General features: G+C 46.6%; 1 protein-coding gene across 1 annotated transcript; it reads right to left on the bottom strand.

Moving 5' to 3' along the window:
• Positions 1–15,366: 15,366 nt before the first annotated feature.
• SPINK2 (serine peptidase inhibitor, Kazal type 2 (acrosin-trypsin inhibitor)) lies at positions 15,367–16,371 on the bottom strand (the record flags this gene model as incomplete). Its single annotated transcript, XM_010131364.1, has 2 exons — positions 15,367–15,476; positions 16,334–16,371. Coding segments are annotated over 2 exons (148 nt in total), but the record flags the coding sequence as incomplete, so codon positions are not given.
• Positions 16,372–16,434: the final 63 nt, after the last annotated feature.

Here is a 16,434-nt window from a genome sequence, read left to right as displayed (position 1 = left end):
CCAGGCAGCCAATGGGTGGTTCTTGCTGCGAGGGACAGGAAGGGCCTTGTGCCTGTCTTGCAGCAGTGGTGACATGCCTCTGCCAGGGGACCCTGTGGTTTCTGTTGGACCGGTTTCGGTGGGTGGCACCGGGCGATGGTGAATGCCTGCTGAGAGGTGACCGCTGGCACCACCAGCTGCTGGGGCATTGCCACGGGCCCCAGGACTGCGAGCAGGGTGGATTTGTCTCTGCGACACACACACCGCAGCCCCCAGGGCACCCGTGGAGCCACCACAGCACTGGCAAATGACCAAGATGACTTGTAGAGTGACAGAAAATGGGGAAGGGATTTATTGGAGAGTGGCCCTCTGCTCCAGCTGCTGGCTGTTGGGGAGCAGCTGCAGGGGTCAACAGTCTTCTCTGCTTGGCTGGCCATGAGGAGTGAGCTGGCCAGCTGAGTGAGCACCACGCACAGCAGGAAGTGCTCATGGCTGGCTCCCTCTTTGCTCTGACAGCCTTGCCACCCCACGGAGCGGATCCCCTGCAGTGGGACAGCCCTTGCTCCTGGGAGCTACTCCTTGCTCCAGCTTTGAGGTCTGGGTCACTCTGCTGTCAGAGGATCAGTTGCGTCCAGTGTGTCTGACAGAAAGGCTGAAGGCTGGAGGAGGATGCTCCTTGCTGTCCCTCTCAGGATGCAGTGACTGGGCTGGGGGATGGGGATGCTTTCCAGGGAGGAGCAGTGAGACCAGGGTGCTGTGCTGCACTGGCAAGCAGCTGGAGAGTGCTCAACCCATATTTGATCCTAGCAGGCTCAAACAAGCACAAACACTGTAACAAACCTGAGCTAAAAAAGCTCTACCTGTGCCACTGCTTAAGGAGGTCCCACTCTTGCTTGTGGCACGTGTTTTTGTTCCTTGTCCTGCTGGAGGGGAGTGGTTTGGGGAACACAAGAGGCTGAGGCTGCCAGTTCCTGTTGGCAGTGAGGTCAGGACGTGGGGGGTCACTGCCAAGATGTGGCTGTTTGAAGCAGGAGGGCTTCTGGTGCTGATGTGGGATTGCCTTCATGTTGCTCTGAGTGTCTACGTGCCCATCTCTTGGCTGGCCAGTGTGTCTGTATTCCCTGCATGGGTTTTTCTCCCTTCTTTGAAAGCTCTTTCTTGTCTCAGGCCTAGTCCTGGCTAGTAAGATCTTCTCCAGAGAGGGCTTGGTGTAGGGCTGTGTCTCCTGTTTCTATGGCTTGGCCACAAGGAACCCTGCTCAGTGGGGTGGGCACAGCAGGGCGGAGCTGAAGGACCCCCCTGGAGAGCTGTGTCTCCATCACCATGCTGCTCCTGCCATCCAGCGCTGGCCTGTCTGCAAGGCAGGGGAGCACTGGACCAGGCTGTCAGACCTCGCTTCCCTGGAAATACGCTTCATTTAGCAGACACCCTTTTTAAGCAAGATATTAATTCTAGCCTCTGCTGCCTCTTCACACACAGACACGCTTTGCTGGCTTTAAGTCAGGGAAAGGTAGTCTTGAGTTTTCATGACTCGGTTTTTCCCAACTCCATTTGTCCACTCCCCCCTTCACTGCTGGATTGTGGCACTGCCAAAAGTGAAGAATGGGCACACTGGCACCAGCCAGGATGGCACGATTTGTCCAGATGGAGATCGGTGACAAGTGGTGTCCCTCAGGGGTCTGTAATAGGACCAGGACGTTTAATATCTTCATCAATGACATAGACAGTAAGATGGAGTGCACCCCCAGCAACTTTGCAGTTGACACCAAGCTGAGTGGTGCAGCTGACATGCCTGAGGGATGGGATGCCGTCCAGAGGGACAAGGACAAGCTGGAGAAGTGGAACCACGTGAACCACATGAGGTTCAACATGTCCAAGTGCAAGGTCCTGCACCTGGATCAGGTCAGCCCTCAGTATCAACCCAGGCTGGGGGATGATGTGATTGGGAGCAGCCCTGCAGAGAAGGACTTGGGGGTACTGGGGTGTGAAAGGCTGGGCATGAGCCAACAACGTGGACTCGCAGCCCAGAAAGCCAACCGTGTCCTGGGCTGCATCAAAAGAAGCGAGGCCAGCAGGTCGAGGGAGGTGATCCTGCTGCTGTGCTCCACTGTGGTGAGACCTCACCTGGAGTCCTGTGTCCAGCTCTGGAGTCCTCAGCACAGGAAGGACAGGGACCTGTTGGAGTGGATCCAGAGAAGGATCCACATCCAGAGAAGGATCCACATCCAGAGGGATGGAGCACCTCTGCTCTGAGGACAGGCTGAGAGAGTTGGAGTTGTTCAGCCTGGAGAAGAGAAGGCTCCGGGGAGACCTTATTGTGGCCTTCTAGTGCTTGAAGGGGGCCTATAAGGAAGATGGGGATGGTCTTTTTGGTAGAGGCTGTTGTATCGGGACAAGGAGATAATGGTTTTAAACTGAAAGAGAAAATAAAATTAGTCTAGATATAAGGCAGAATTTTTTTTTACACTGAGGGTGGTGAAACACTGTCACGGGTTGCCCAGAGAGGTGGTGGATGCCCCATTGCTGGAAACGTTCCGTGTCAGGTCGGACAGGGCTCTGGGCAACCTGATCTAGTTAGTGATGTGTCTGCTCACTGCTGGGGGAGTTGGTCTAGATGACCTTTGAAGATGTCTTCCAACCCAAAGCATTTGCTGATGCCAGGATAAAAATATGCGTTCAGTGTATTTGTCTTACATCAGCAAGAAGGGCGAGCTGAAAAGACCAGGCTCAGAACTCATTCAGGCTGCTGGGGAAATGGCTGTCACGACACGGGTGAGCGTTTGGTGGCAAGTGGTGGCACTACTCAAACACCAGACATCAGGAAGTTTATTTAAGAACAAAGTAAAATACTTCTCATCATCCATGGGAAAGATAAATACAGATGTAGTTAGAGACCTATCGCACTCGTGTATGTGGCTGGATCCATACGTACATACAGGTATAGGCACATCCCCTATGTATACACACTCTATAAACACCGTGTATATGTATTGGGGGATCTCTATGGTGTAGTTGTGTAAGGTCTAGATGTCGTTGTATAAGAATGCCTACAGAATATATATTGTGCATGTAGGGTGTATGTGTTGTGCATATAGTGCATTGCATGTCTGTACGATTGTAGATGTGTGTCTTATGCACAATATACAGCCAAGAGTCCTCAATACATAATATACAAGCACATCGTGTGAATGCGTGGTTTTATGTATATATATACACGTATATACACACATATAGTTATACATCATGCACCCACCCGCCCCCTATCTGTTCTCCACCAGCACCTGTCAGCCATGTCCAGCTGAGGAGAATGAGGAGGACAAGATGGCCGGGGTGGTTGATGACTGTGTGAGTACGCTCTGGCATGGCCTGTGCACAGCTGCACGTGGTGACGGTGGTTCTGGTGTTTCTGATAACACTGACCTTGGCTACAGCAGGTGCTGGTTGCCAAAACACTAGCCTCTTGCTATTATAAATTACAGAATAATCGAGGTGGGACAGACTTCTCAGAGTCTCTAGTGCTACATCCTGCGCCAAGCAGGGGCCTGTAGATCAGGTTGCTTAGGGCTGTGAGCAGCTGAGTCGTGAATATCTGTGTTGTTCCTAGAACCTCTATGGGTCCCCGTTCCAATGTCTGTTTCCTCGTGGGGAAACAAATTTTTGCTAGTATTTACTAAAATTTTTCACGTATACGAGATCCCCATTTCAGTGGGATTTCCAGTGTATTTTCTGGCTTATTGATGCACGGCAGAATCTACGGCAATGTTTGTCAGAGGACAAGAGGTTTTTCTCTCCCTCTCCACGAGCCCAAACCCTTGACTTTCTTTTCAGAGTTCAAAACCTCCTTTTCTTCGTCTGACTACTTCTTTAAAGGGCATCCTTCTTCCTTTGTGTAGGCGTGGAAGAAGTCCCCCAAATATGCAGGTTTTTCCTCTCTTTGGGCTCAATCAGATAATAACAGGACTCTGAGAGTTTACAGACCTTTATGCCCAGAGCTTAGGAAATCTTTACCCTGGCTGATGCAGGAAGGTGACTTGCTTATTGCCTTCTCCTCTTTGACTCCGACGTGAGTGTTATCTAGTTCTCAACTGACAACAATACGTATAGTCAAGTTTTAAACTTCAATTACAGCTGGAAAACTACCTAACTTCCAGAAACAAAAAATTGCCACAAATTGCATATTGCTCCCTGCATTCTCCTGGAGAGACTGGCTGTGTGTGTCTTGGGCGGACGTACTCATCGCTGGATAAAAAACTGACTGGGTGGCTGGGCCTGAAGAGTTGCTGAGTTAAATCTAGCTGGTGGCCAGTCGCACAGGGTGTTCCCCAGGGCTCAGTATTTAACATCTCTTATATCTTTATCAACAATCTGGATGAGGGGATCTAGCGCAACCTCAGAAAGCTGACAGACGACGCCAGTTTAGGTAGGTGTGTTGATCTGCTTGAAGGTCGGGAGGCTCTGCAGAAGAATCTGGTCAGGCTGGATCGACACCAGTGATACGAGGTTCAAAAAGACCAAGTGGTGAGTCCTGCACTTGGGTCACAGCAACACTACAGGTTTGGGGAGGAGTGGCTGGAAAGCTGCTCAAAGGAAAAGGACCTGGGTGTGTTGGTCGACAGCCGGATGAAAATAAGCCAGTGGTGTGCCCAGGTGGCCAAGAAGGCCAACAGCATCCTGGCTTGTATCAGAAACAGTGTGGCCAGCAGGAGGAGGGCAGTGATTGTCCCCCTGTACTGGGCACTGGTGAGGCCACACCTGGAACCCTGTGTCCAGTTTGGGGCCCTTCACTTCAAGAAGGACGTTCGTGTGCTGGAGTGTGTCCAGAGAATGATGATGGTGAAGGTATTAGAGCACAAGTCCTCTGAGGAGCAGCTGAGGGAAGTGGGGTTTTTTAGTTTGGAAAAAAGGAGGTTGAGGAGAATTACCTGAAAGAAGGTTGTAGCAAGGTGGAGGTTGGTCTCTTCTCACAAGTGACAAGTGAAAGGACAAGAAGAAACGGCCTCAAGTTGTGTCAGGGGAGGTTTAGGTTGGATATTAGGAAAAATTTCTTCACCAAAAGGGGTGTCAAGCATTGGAACAGTCTTCCCAGGGAAGTGATGGAGTCCCCATCCCTGAACATGTAGATGTGGTGCTGAGGGACGTGGTTTAGTGGCGGACTTGACTGTGTTAGGTTTATGGATGGACTTGATTTTCAAGGTCTTTTCGAACCTAAATGACTCTGTGATTCATATTAGATAAATTTAATCATTTACATGACTTCCCGTCGACAGTCATTTCACTAACACTTTGTGCATTCGAGCTGTATTTATGTCTCCTAGCATAAGCTTAGGAAAGGCGGAACATTGCGGAGCAAGCATATCCGTAATTTCACCAACACCACCTACTGCATAAAAAAATCCCCAGAAAAACTCTGAATCTGATTTAAAGTCAAAGCTGAGTTTTAGAAATTCACAGAGAGAAACAAGCTGCTGGGAGTTTCCCGATGCTTATCAGAAGGTAGGAGTATGCATGCAGATAGCTAATGCAGAGTAGCCCCAAAGCTTCCGAACGGACCCTCTCCTCACTTCGACAGATGGTCTTCAAAGATGAAGAGAGGGGGCTCATTTCAGGTGTCCGTTTACAGACATCTGCAGCTTGCTGGGTATCAAAATATTTGAAATGAACTGACAGATAAGAGAAAGGGCTTTGAGGAAACCCAGGCCCTTCCAGGGCAGCGGATTGAGGCTTGCTGCATTATCCCACAAAATCTACGATGACACCAGACAAGCTCAACATCTCAGCCCTATTCCTTGCTCTAGAGAGCCTAATGGTAGGGTTTTTCAGCCCCTTTGCCTCTGTTATTGAGGAAGTTGGAACGGACTAGCTCAAGCAGGAATAGGTTTAGGTCAACTCTAAACACTTTTGCATCTAGTGTCAGGAAGAATTCAGATCTGCGTAAAAGGTAAAGTAATCAAAGGGTACCAGAATCTTCTAGAATTTCTCACTAGTTGATAAAAAAGCACTTGAAAAGAGTTATTTTTTCCACGATGTAAATATGAGGCTCAGTCACAGAGGACAATTACTTTTTTTCTGAGGTTGTCTCGTTAAGAATGCCCTGTCCAAAAACCTATGCTGCTTCTACGAATGTCTAGGGTTTAGAAAAGGAAGCAACTGCCGTGTGACTAGCTAGGAAATTGTAAAGCTACGACAGAACCCAGTGCAGTCCTACACGTGGCAGTGCCTGCCACAGGTCCCTCTGTGAGAGCTCTGCCCACAGAACACAGTTTGTACGGAACGGCGGAGTGTGGAGTCTCCTGGAGCAAACATGCTCGGATTCAGTGATCAGGAAAAAAGCAAGTCAGCTTTGTCCGGAAAATGGGATGGACGGTGTATCGGCGGCACTAGTCCTAACAGGACGGTTATGCGTACAAACGACAGTTACTAACTAAGCCTTTCCTGCACCCCCACCGAGAACACACGATAAAATCAATTTAAAGGAAAATAAATGCTGCCGCCTAGTGAGCAAGGTGAAAATCCACAGCTTCAGGCTCTTCTCTCTGGTTTCTCACAGGTTTCAGACCGTGCCCCCCCCCATTTACACTCTTGCTCATGTTCCGAGCCCCCAGGACAAGCGGAGCGGCTGTACAGGAGTACGGGCTGCACCGCACCGGTCCCTAAGGGGAAGAGAGGAGTCTCTGCAGGGTGATGGTTAACAGCCAGCTCCTTTGGGCAGAAGTCCTCCAACAGACAAGGGTTTTCAACAGCTAGCGATGTTTTTTGAGCCTTAAACATTTCAGTGGGAGCATGGTAGGTTTGATGCATCCCTATCACACCCAAGAGAGCTTCAGGATCCCCAGTTCCGAAAGACTCTGCCAGTTCAGAGAGAGATGCTTTCCCCCTCGTTCGAACCAAAGGGAGTTACCGCCTCTGGTTGAGGAAACCTGCAAACCCTCAAAAGAACACCTGAAGCAAAGGGGCCAAGCACTTTCCAAACTACCCACTACTAAGCTGGGAGCTGGACCCCAGCTGCCCCAGAAAACTAACCCAGAGCATGTGCTGGGCAATGGCGTGTGGAGTCCAGGGAACATTTTATTTATGTGTGTTTCCTGGACAATTTTTTTTTTAATATTTCCACAGAAGGGATAGTTGGGAATCTAATCCATTCAAAAAGATCTTCTTGTAGGTCAACCAGGAACAAAACCATTCATATCTACCCTTCACTAGCAAAAGCAACTACGGCATCCTCTGACCTTCATTTGACCCTGATGGATGGCTGCATGTTCTCCTCCCAGTCAGATTAAGACTGTGCTGTTCCTAAAGTATTATCGAACCATCTGAGCTCACAGGAAAGAGATCCTTTCATATCTTGTTTACAACCATGCCATTCAGCTAGTATAATCCCTTGTTAGCATCATACAGATGTAATAAGCTAACTAGAATGCTTGGCATAAGGTTTGTTGATGTCTAAAGATTACAATAGCATCCTCTTTGTGGCTGATTTTAGCCAATTCATAAATACTGTGAGTAGACGCCCGTCACCACTCGGAGCAATCAAAGTCCTGGTTTTGCTGAGACAGAATCACAGCCCTGCCACGGCCGTTAGCAGCTTCCAGTCAGCCAGGGCAGCTGACCCAAGTTGGTTTACATGGGTATCCCATACCATAAACACCACGCTCAGTATAAAGAGGGAAGTTTGTTGAGAAGAAGAAGGTTTTCTGCTTGTTCTCTTCCTGACGCTGTTTTCCTTCCTTCTCCTGCAGACTGCTTTCCCATTTATTGTGGCCACTGCACATTTGCTGGGCTGAGTACAACTTTGTATACTTTATATTGTCATTGGTATTAGTTTGATTTGTTTCATTAAATTGGTTTTAATTTCAACCTGTGGGTCTCCTCTCCCTTTCCCAATCCCCCTTCTCGGCTGGGAAGGGGTCATCGTGACAGAACAACTGCTATAGTTTAGATATAATTTACATGGGCTAAATGTAGACAGATTTTAATGCCTCCAATAAATCAAACATGGTGGTCATCAGACACTGGTGAGTGGTCCCATACTAGTCAGTTTTTAATTCCAAGCAGGCTAGGATTTTATTGACTGCTGACAGAATCAGGGATGGCACGGCTCCATGCTATACACCAGGCTGTTAAAGAGAGATACACCTCTTTGGTCCAGCTGAAAATGGATGTTGAAACAGTTTGAAGAACAGGAAGAGGTATAAAGCACAGTCTGAAATGCAACAAGACGAAGCAAAAGAGAAGTTGGGCAATATAGCCACAGCACTTGCAACAACCTTTCAGAACTGTTCCACCCAAAAACCAGTTTGCCCGAAGGTTGAATAACGGTGAAAAAATACATGAAATAAAGGTCTAATTAAAGTTCACAAAAGGAGATTCTGTTTATTTATTACAGTAAGAAGGGCAATGTAAAAAGTTTAAATGAGAAATAATTTCAGGAGAAAAGAAGTACTTCTGCCTTGGTTTAGTGAAAAAGATAATGCTCCCTGCTCCAAGGAGCTCTGGGTACCAAGACTGGAAGGGTTGCTAGACCCAGCGCAATGTGGCTACGGCCTCCGTGTCTGGTACTTCATCAAGCTGTGAGCCTGCCCAATCATCCTTCCCTCCAAGGAGCACACCTCTGGAAACAGGAAGGATGGGAGCAGGGACAGACTGCAAAAAACTCCGTGCTGGCTGATTTCCCTGAGTTTTAAAGGAAGCCTTAGGTCCTGCTCTAGAAGTCTTAGAGTCCTACTCTTCATAATAATAAGATCAGCATTGTCCCAAATATAATGTACAATTTTAATTTAAAAATGCAGCCCATCATGCTGAAATGCACCAGCTTTTTGAGCTATAAAGCTTCTCAAATATCCAACTGGAGTACATTACTGGGGGTTTTTTGAGTCTGAGGAAGCATTTTTTTGAGTGAGGATTATGATATGGTTAAATATTTCCAGCACCACAAAACTTTAATTTAAACCAAAACTTAAGTACACCATACTGAAATTCTGAGATATCAGCGTTTTGATCCGTAAAAGTTGGTAAATGCCAAACTGGAGTAAAACACTGATTTGTTTTGGGTTTTTATTTTGTTTTAGTTTGGTAAAGAAGTGATGTTTTACATTCAGCTCTGAAAGGATCCAGCTGACACTGAGAGCGCCTTATTTTTCTACATTTTAGGTTTCATCCTTGCAAGGCACATCAAGAAGAGGGCACTACATAAAGCAAGAATGCAATTTCATAATAAAACACACTACATGAAACGTTAAAACATTACTTTAAAATGTATCAAATGCCCATCAAGATAATTTCAGACCCTGATAAGGAAAATTCTGCTTCTGCAGAGGAATCCTTCTCTCTTAGTCTTCATAGACAGTAGTACAGAAGTTACTGCAAAGTGACGTTCACCTTTGAAGACTCCAACGCGTGCTAGAGATTCCCAAGTACAGGAACCATCCCACCCACCTCCTCCGTAGATCTCTGCTGAATGAGAGGTATCTTGTCTTGGGTAATACTAGAAAGAAGTAGCATCCGTGACATACATCTGCCCTTCTGCACAAATCGTACTGTGAAAATTCACCTGTGGGCATTGCCAGAACTTTTTAATGTACAGAAAATGGAGTACAGATGATGGGGACACATTTGGTGGATAGTTACATGCAGTGCTGAATTCACCACTTTTCAAATACCCAGAAAACCAGGAAGATTTAAAGTCAGCCCTAAGGTTATATCGTAAGTGCTCATACGCTGGGAGCAGCACTCTAGTGTGATTATAATTGCGTCAGCCTACAAGCTATTTTTTATTTGGATTTGTTCCATTTAGTGGTGTTTACCAAAACACATATTTTTTCTGAGTTTTGCAAAAAAAATTGCAATCCTATGCACACTCTCGTCAAACAGTGAAGGAACATTTCTTCGACTAACAAGATAGGAGTTATTAAAGTTCCCTTGTAAGCACAATTAGTTATCAAAATAGAAATACAGAAAGAAACAGCTTATCATTTCCATCCACTTGTTAATTCATAGCGTAACACACAACTGCTTTGGCATTTGGTGTAATTTGAAAAAATGAGAATTTCCAGATGTGAATGTGGAAACAACAGCTGGGGGCACACAGGAACTTTCTCAAATGGATTTGCCAGCAACAGAGAGATTGATTTTGCATCCACAGCTGACACCTTGTTGGGAGGCACCGGTCATCTTTCTTTTCCAGCCAGATATTCATATCTCCATGTGACCTTTTTACCCTAAGTTTCCATCCCTCCAGTTGTGCCACATGTGACATCCCTCCATCAGTGACTAGTCTTTACAGGAAGGAAAGCAAGCATGTGCTGGAAGATAAGGATAGCGTTGACTCGTTAAAGGAACTATAAGACAAAGGCACTAATGTTTTGCAAAACCAAAGTCACTGACCTGTGAGTGTTCATCAGGCATGAAGCGAGCCTGTGCTGCTGCTGCCCTGCAAAGCCTGATGAAGGCATTGTCTGGGGCCAGAGCTAGAGGCTCAAAGGTAGAAACCAAAGGTAGAAGCGTCACCAACGCACCATAAGACAACCCAAGTACAATTCATTTCAAGCAAAATGCAGAAAACTGACGCGTTTAGCAGAACGGAAGGGAGCGGAAGGAAGCAGAAGAAAGGCTATGTGCCCACGTGCAAGGAAGACAGAACCGCAGTGCACACCCTCCCTGTGGGAAGGTCCAGCAGACCCACCTCGGAGTGCACCCTTTTACACAAGTCTTGAGTTTTTCAGTTTTCCTTTGATGTTTGCCATGGCAAGTGGCTGGGTGGCCACTGGCTGGCTCTCGGGTGCCAGCCCAGGACAGTGACACTGGTGCCCAGGAATGAGGGGGCACAGCTGCCACGGCTGCACTCCAGGGAGCGCAGCTCAGAGGGCTGGCCTCCCGGGGCAGCACGTGCCCCCTGGCTATGCCTCTTCCAGTCCCAAACGGCCCTTACTTGAGGCAGGAGCAGGGTCTCTGTCTCTGCCCAGGTCTCTGTCCTCCACGGGAAGGACCTACAGGTTCAGAGCTCAGGGCAGAAGCTTGGTATATGTCAGGCCACTGTCACCAGTTTGGTAGCCACCACAGGACACCCTTCTGGCGGCTCCCCAGAAGTCCTTGGTGCCTGCAGGTTCAGATCCTCCCAGAAACCATAAGCAGCCGCAGCTGCCAGCACTGCCCGAGGCAGAGCTGCTGGGGCCTCCTTGCCCCTGGGTGGTGCTGAGGGAATGGTCCTGGGTTCATTTCCTTCTCCACAGCACTGACCCAGCGGTACAGAGTCAGGACATCACTTACCCTGTCATCTGCCTTGCATGAGAAAAGAAACCGACGATCGGGTTGTAAGTGTGCTGTGGCTATGTGTATAAATGCTCATTTTAATACAGTAACGGGTCTTTGTTCAAACAAGCAAACTTATTTATTAAGACAGGCTGCATAGAAGGCACATTTAAGGCACTGTTTCCGTTTGGAATGTCTGTGTCCCTCACATGCTCTTGATAAGTGGCCATCTGCCATATCAGCATTGTCCCATCTTCAAAATTTGGACATTCTTATTATTTTCTCTGCAAGCAGAAAACGATATTTTAGAAGTGAAGAACCACGCTTGACTTTAACAGAGACATTTGACAAAGCAGACTCTCCCGTGTTTTGCTACGCGTTCAGTTAAACGCAGCAAGCCACGTCACTGTGTCTCTTACAGCAAACATTACCGCCAAGTAACTCTGAGGCAAGGATTCATGAACCACAAACACAGAGCAAGCGACTTACCAGAGACAGTCTCACTTTAAGCTTTGTTACCTATAAAAGCCCCGCAAAGCCATCTGCAAATCTGAAAAGTGATGACAAATGACAAACCACATGACAGATCTCGCCATGAGAGCTAACGTGTCCGTTACAAAGCACTAATGCAAGTCAAACTTCACAGTCCCTGAAGCGGGAACCTGTTGTGACGAGTACACAATTTTTCATTTTCATGTGGGAATTTGGTGGATGGGAAGGGTGTGTATCCTGATGCGTGTCTGCATCCCAGGCCTCGCTAAAATTTGAATGTGTGGTTCCCTGAATGTTGCAGTCTTCTTTAAGGACATTTTTGCCAAGTCGTCCTTGGCTTGGGAATATTAGATTTTTTTGGGGAAGTCCCATACATGGTACTTTGGGATGCTCCACTTACAAATCTCAGTTTACGAAGCAAGAACAGATACAAAAAGGAAATGATAGAATACAAACTGTCTTAGATCTTCCCTTCGTTCACTTCCCTATCTTGACAGAATCAAGCTGGTTTACTCCTCATGAAATTCAAGAGGTTTATGATTACCCAAAAGCAGGGACAATCTGTACTAATAGTTGTATCAAGTATCTTTTAACCAGAAATTAGTGGAGCAGATTAGAAATACTAAAGGAAAAATCAAGCCCAAAGGATGTAAAACAGGTGTAAAGATGTAAGGAAAAGTTCTGGCTGAAGGACAGCTCTTAAGCTAAACCCTGCAGAGGCAGCTCAAGCTGCTGCATCTGTGGTACTGCAAGACTGGGTTTAAATTTAGATCAGCTGTTTTCACTGCTACTGATCACTATGTGTGGAAGAGACCCGGGATGTGCATTTGAGCATTCACTTAAGAAAGACCAGCTTTGGTCTTAAAGTGAACAGGCTGCTGCACAGAACCAGGATGGGCAGGGTTTGTGCTGCACCTTTGCTCCAGGCGATTCATGTTATCGGGGATCAGCCACAACAACCTCTCCTGCAGTACTCTTTATGCACATGGGGCTCTCCAGGCGTTCACACACTCTTGCACGGCTAAAAGAGCCCGTGGACGGTACTGCCCTGCAACCAGGGCAGTACAACTCCCTTTAATGGGCTGAAACATGGGCTAGAAGTGACCTGAAAATTGGCTGTTGAGAATCACCCAAGTTAATTGGTTCATAACGACCTGTTTCATAATTCATTATGGGCATGCCCATATATCCGTTCCTACATCACCACATTGCGCTATTTATCTCAGCAACTATTGGTCACGCAGCTTGTAAAGACGGGCATAAGGATCTCTTTGTTCTCCTCTCCTAAGGAGGGTGATGGACTGTGTGATTAGATTCCTTGAAGCGAAATGCCCATTGCTCATCACTATTGACCATTTCTCAAAGCTGAAATTATCCCAGTAAGACAAAGCGTTTTATCCATGCTGTGATCCTGCCAAGTCAAACACTTTAGAACAACTCCAGACTGAATTAGAAAGCCACTAGGTATGCCAACAAAAAATGAGGATGGTATCTGATCACCCTGTGCCCCGTCAGACCCAAATGCATGTTTCTGAGCATCTAAGATGCCAGCAAAAAAAAAAAAAAAAAAGTTAAAAAAAAAATCTATCTTGTATATGTAACTCCCCGAATGAAAATAAAGGCAATATCAAGAGATGTTTCTGAGGATCTAAGATGGCAGCAAAAAAAAAAAAAAAAAAAGTTAAGATAAAAATCTATCTTGTATATGTAACTGGAATGCACATTACATCTCGTACTAATAAGACGTAAGCCCCATCACGAATTACTTAAAGAACTGAGTGGAAATAGAGAGGAGGTTTGCCTTTGTGCTGTGTGCAATGCACCCATCCGGAACCAGGGATCGCGCCTGAAAAATGAAACATCATGGAGACGTACGGCTGGATCTCATTCTGCTCCGAACGCCATGAGACACTCTCCTGTCTGTATCTCCACGGCGTGGACTGCCGCTTCCTGCGTGCGATACTTAGCAATTCTCTTTGACTCTTGTTGGACTGATTTCAGTCCATTTCTCCAGATCCCTGGGAAAGTTTATATTTTCCTGCACCGATCCTTGTATCTCATGCCATTTTGCCAGTTTTTATTGTCTTACACCTGATAACCAATTGATTACAAAACCACTGAATTATATACTACACCTAAAAGAAATCCCACTTAATATCTCTTTCCAGTTTGATGGTAAAATGCTGATTAACTGCTTTTAATCCACAGCATTTCAAAGCTCTGTGACTTCATCCTTTAACAACTGTCTGTTTATCCGAACGTCAAATGGAGCTATGCAAAATGCCTTATTTCTGTCACAGAGCAACGCTTCTGTTGCCTCCTACTCTGCTAGGTCACTTGTCTTGCCAAAAACCTAAATCTCACAGCTTCGACGGGATTATTTCTGACGAATCTGTATCCGCTTTGCTTACTTTGTGTTTTACCTCTGGCTGCCTGCAAGTTGGATCACTTAGTAACTTACCCCAGTATTGTTCTAGGCAGCAAAGATGGGTAGGCTCCTGACACGTAACATGCCTCTTTCCTCCCCTTTTCACAGATACGCCCTTTGATTCCCTGGTAGGTTTTTTGTTTTGCACAGTAGGTTTGCCAGTTCTCTTTGCAATCTGTCATTTGCTTGGGAAGTTTGTGATGTACTCTGGTGAAAATGTTACCAAATTCTGCAGACCTGCATACCTTTTAGCATAATTTGACGTGCTTCAGCACTTTCTTTAAAATACTGTTTCCTTAAGTGTCCTTTGACGCCTTTGACTCTTTCCTTATTTCCTTGCGTAAGTTCCTTCTCTCTTGGTCACTTGAATTTTGTAATGACTTGTTTCATATTGTCTTGCCACAATTAATCTTCCCCACACCCCTCCCTGCAAAGTCGGAAAAAAATTTCAGCCTCCCCTTTCTTGAGATTTGTAATTTTGTAAATGCCTGTCACTGCGGTTATACTGCTCTCACTTCTTCCCTCTGCTGGAAACAGGAGTTCTGTTATTTAATTTGTATAAATTATTTTCACCATCAAAAGCAGTTCCTCTCAGTACAAACCGAGAGGATGCTCTGTAGAGATTTCCAGTCAGTCATAATGGGGGGTAACAATGCTCATTAAGTAATGATTTTCTATGTTTTCAATTTGTTTTTTAAAAATACCCTCTCTCAAATATTAGGAGATCTTTTTCTTGATTTTTAACCAATCTGAACGGCAAAATAGTATTTTCTCCTAACATTTGGCATTCTTACTCTTTTCTGTGGAAGGAAGTGCAGGAGATTGTATCTTGAACATAAACATTTTGTACTAAAAGCTGCATTTTGGGTGGGATATTTCATGTTTTCTGATGGAGAGCGTGGAAGAATCTGGCATCACATTTGATGGTAATGTGGTACTGTATGAATGTGACCGGAACCCCCCCTCTGACATACTCCTCCTTAAGAACTGCAAAAGCAAATATTCAGGGCTCCCAGTTAACCGAATCCAATCTAAGCCATTTACAGGTATCACAATAAAAGTGGTTGCAAGAGACTGACGGTTGTCAGGACACTGCTAGAATTGCAGTTTAACAGAGTGTGAATGACCCAAAGCCAATAATCTATCAGTTAAGTGGGATGTCAGGGCGAATATTTTGCTCGCGTACAGGGAAAGGAAGGTTAGGATGTCAATTAAGTGACTACCTGTTGGAAAGGCAGAGCACACACTCATTTGCGTAGGTCTCTCCATCGGTCCCACAAACTGGGTAGTAGTTCCTTGGACATCCAGGGAGACCATAGTTGTAGCAGGCAGGCTAGGAAAGACAGGTACAAAAGAAGTCTAAGACACACCGTTTGAAACAAGTCTCTGATCAGCTTCTGATCTGAGAGCTTCTGAAGAATACTGTCACGCTTATACACAGGACCGAGCACTCAGCAGGAGCTGGCACAGCATGATCAAGTGCCACATTATCTTTCATGTTCTTACGGGAATTTATGGCTTGAGACTTCGCTTCTACTGCCTGATGTGGCTTGAGCTATGGTGTCAGGACATATACGTGTTACAAAATGCAGCTCAATCTGATGCTTTAACTCCAGAGGGACACACAGACAGCAAGTTCCCATGAAGGGCAACCACAGGTTATGCTGGTAAGAGATGGGAATCATAGAACGCTTTGGGTTGGAAGGGACCATTACAATTCATGTAGTCCACCACCCCTGCACTGAGCAGGGACATCTCCAGCTAGATCAGGTTGCCCAGAGCCCCATCCAACCTGACAGGTTGAATGTTTCCAGGGATGGGGCAGTTACCACCTCTCTGGGAACCCATGACAGTGTTTTACCACCCTCAGTGTAAAAAATTTCTTCCTTATCTAGTCTAAATTTCCCCTCTTTTATTTTAAAACCATCACCCCTTGTCCTGTTGCAACACGGATGGGGCAGTTACCCCCTCTCTGGGAACCCCTGCCAGTGTTTCACCACCCTCAGTGTCAAAAATTTCTTCCTTATATCTAGTCTAAATCGACTATCCGGACGAGGGCCGGCTGCTCCTGCCCGGTGTCAGGCTGGGGGCTCTGGAAAAGGGGCCGCTCCACACCGGGCTGCCTGGCCGGCGGCACGGAGGGCAGGTGGCATCGTCCTTCCCGGGGATGACGGGGCAGGAGGCACTCACCGGGAAGCTTGCAGCGGCTCCGGGACGCGAGAGGAGCCCTGTGGAAAGCAAGCGGCGTTAACGGCGCCTGGTCCCGACCGGATGCCCCCCGACACACTCCG

The sequence above is a fragment of the Buceros rhinoceros genome, unplaced genomic scaffold, assembly GCF_000710305.1.
Source record: "Buceros rhinoceros silvestris isolate BGI_N320 unplaced genomic scaffold, ASM71030v1 scaffold32, whole genome shotgun sequence".
In the NCBI taxonomy this organism is placed as follows: Eukaryota; Metazoa; Chordata; class Aves; order Bucerotiformes; family Bucerotidae; genus Buceros; species Buceros rhinoceros.
The sequence above is the reverse complement of the archived record's forward strand: the minus strand, read 5'-3'. Positions and strand labels throughout refer to the sequence as shown.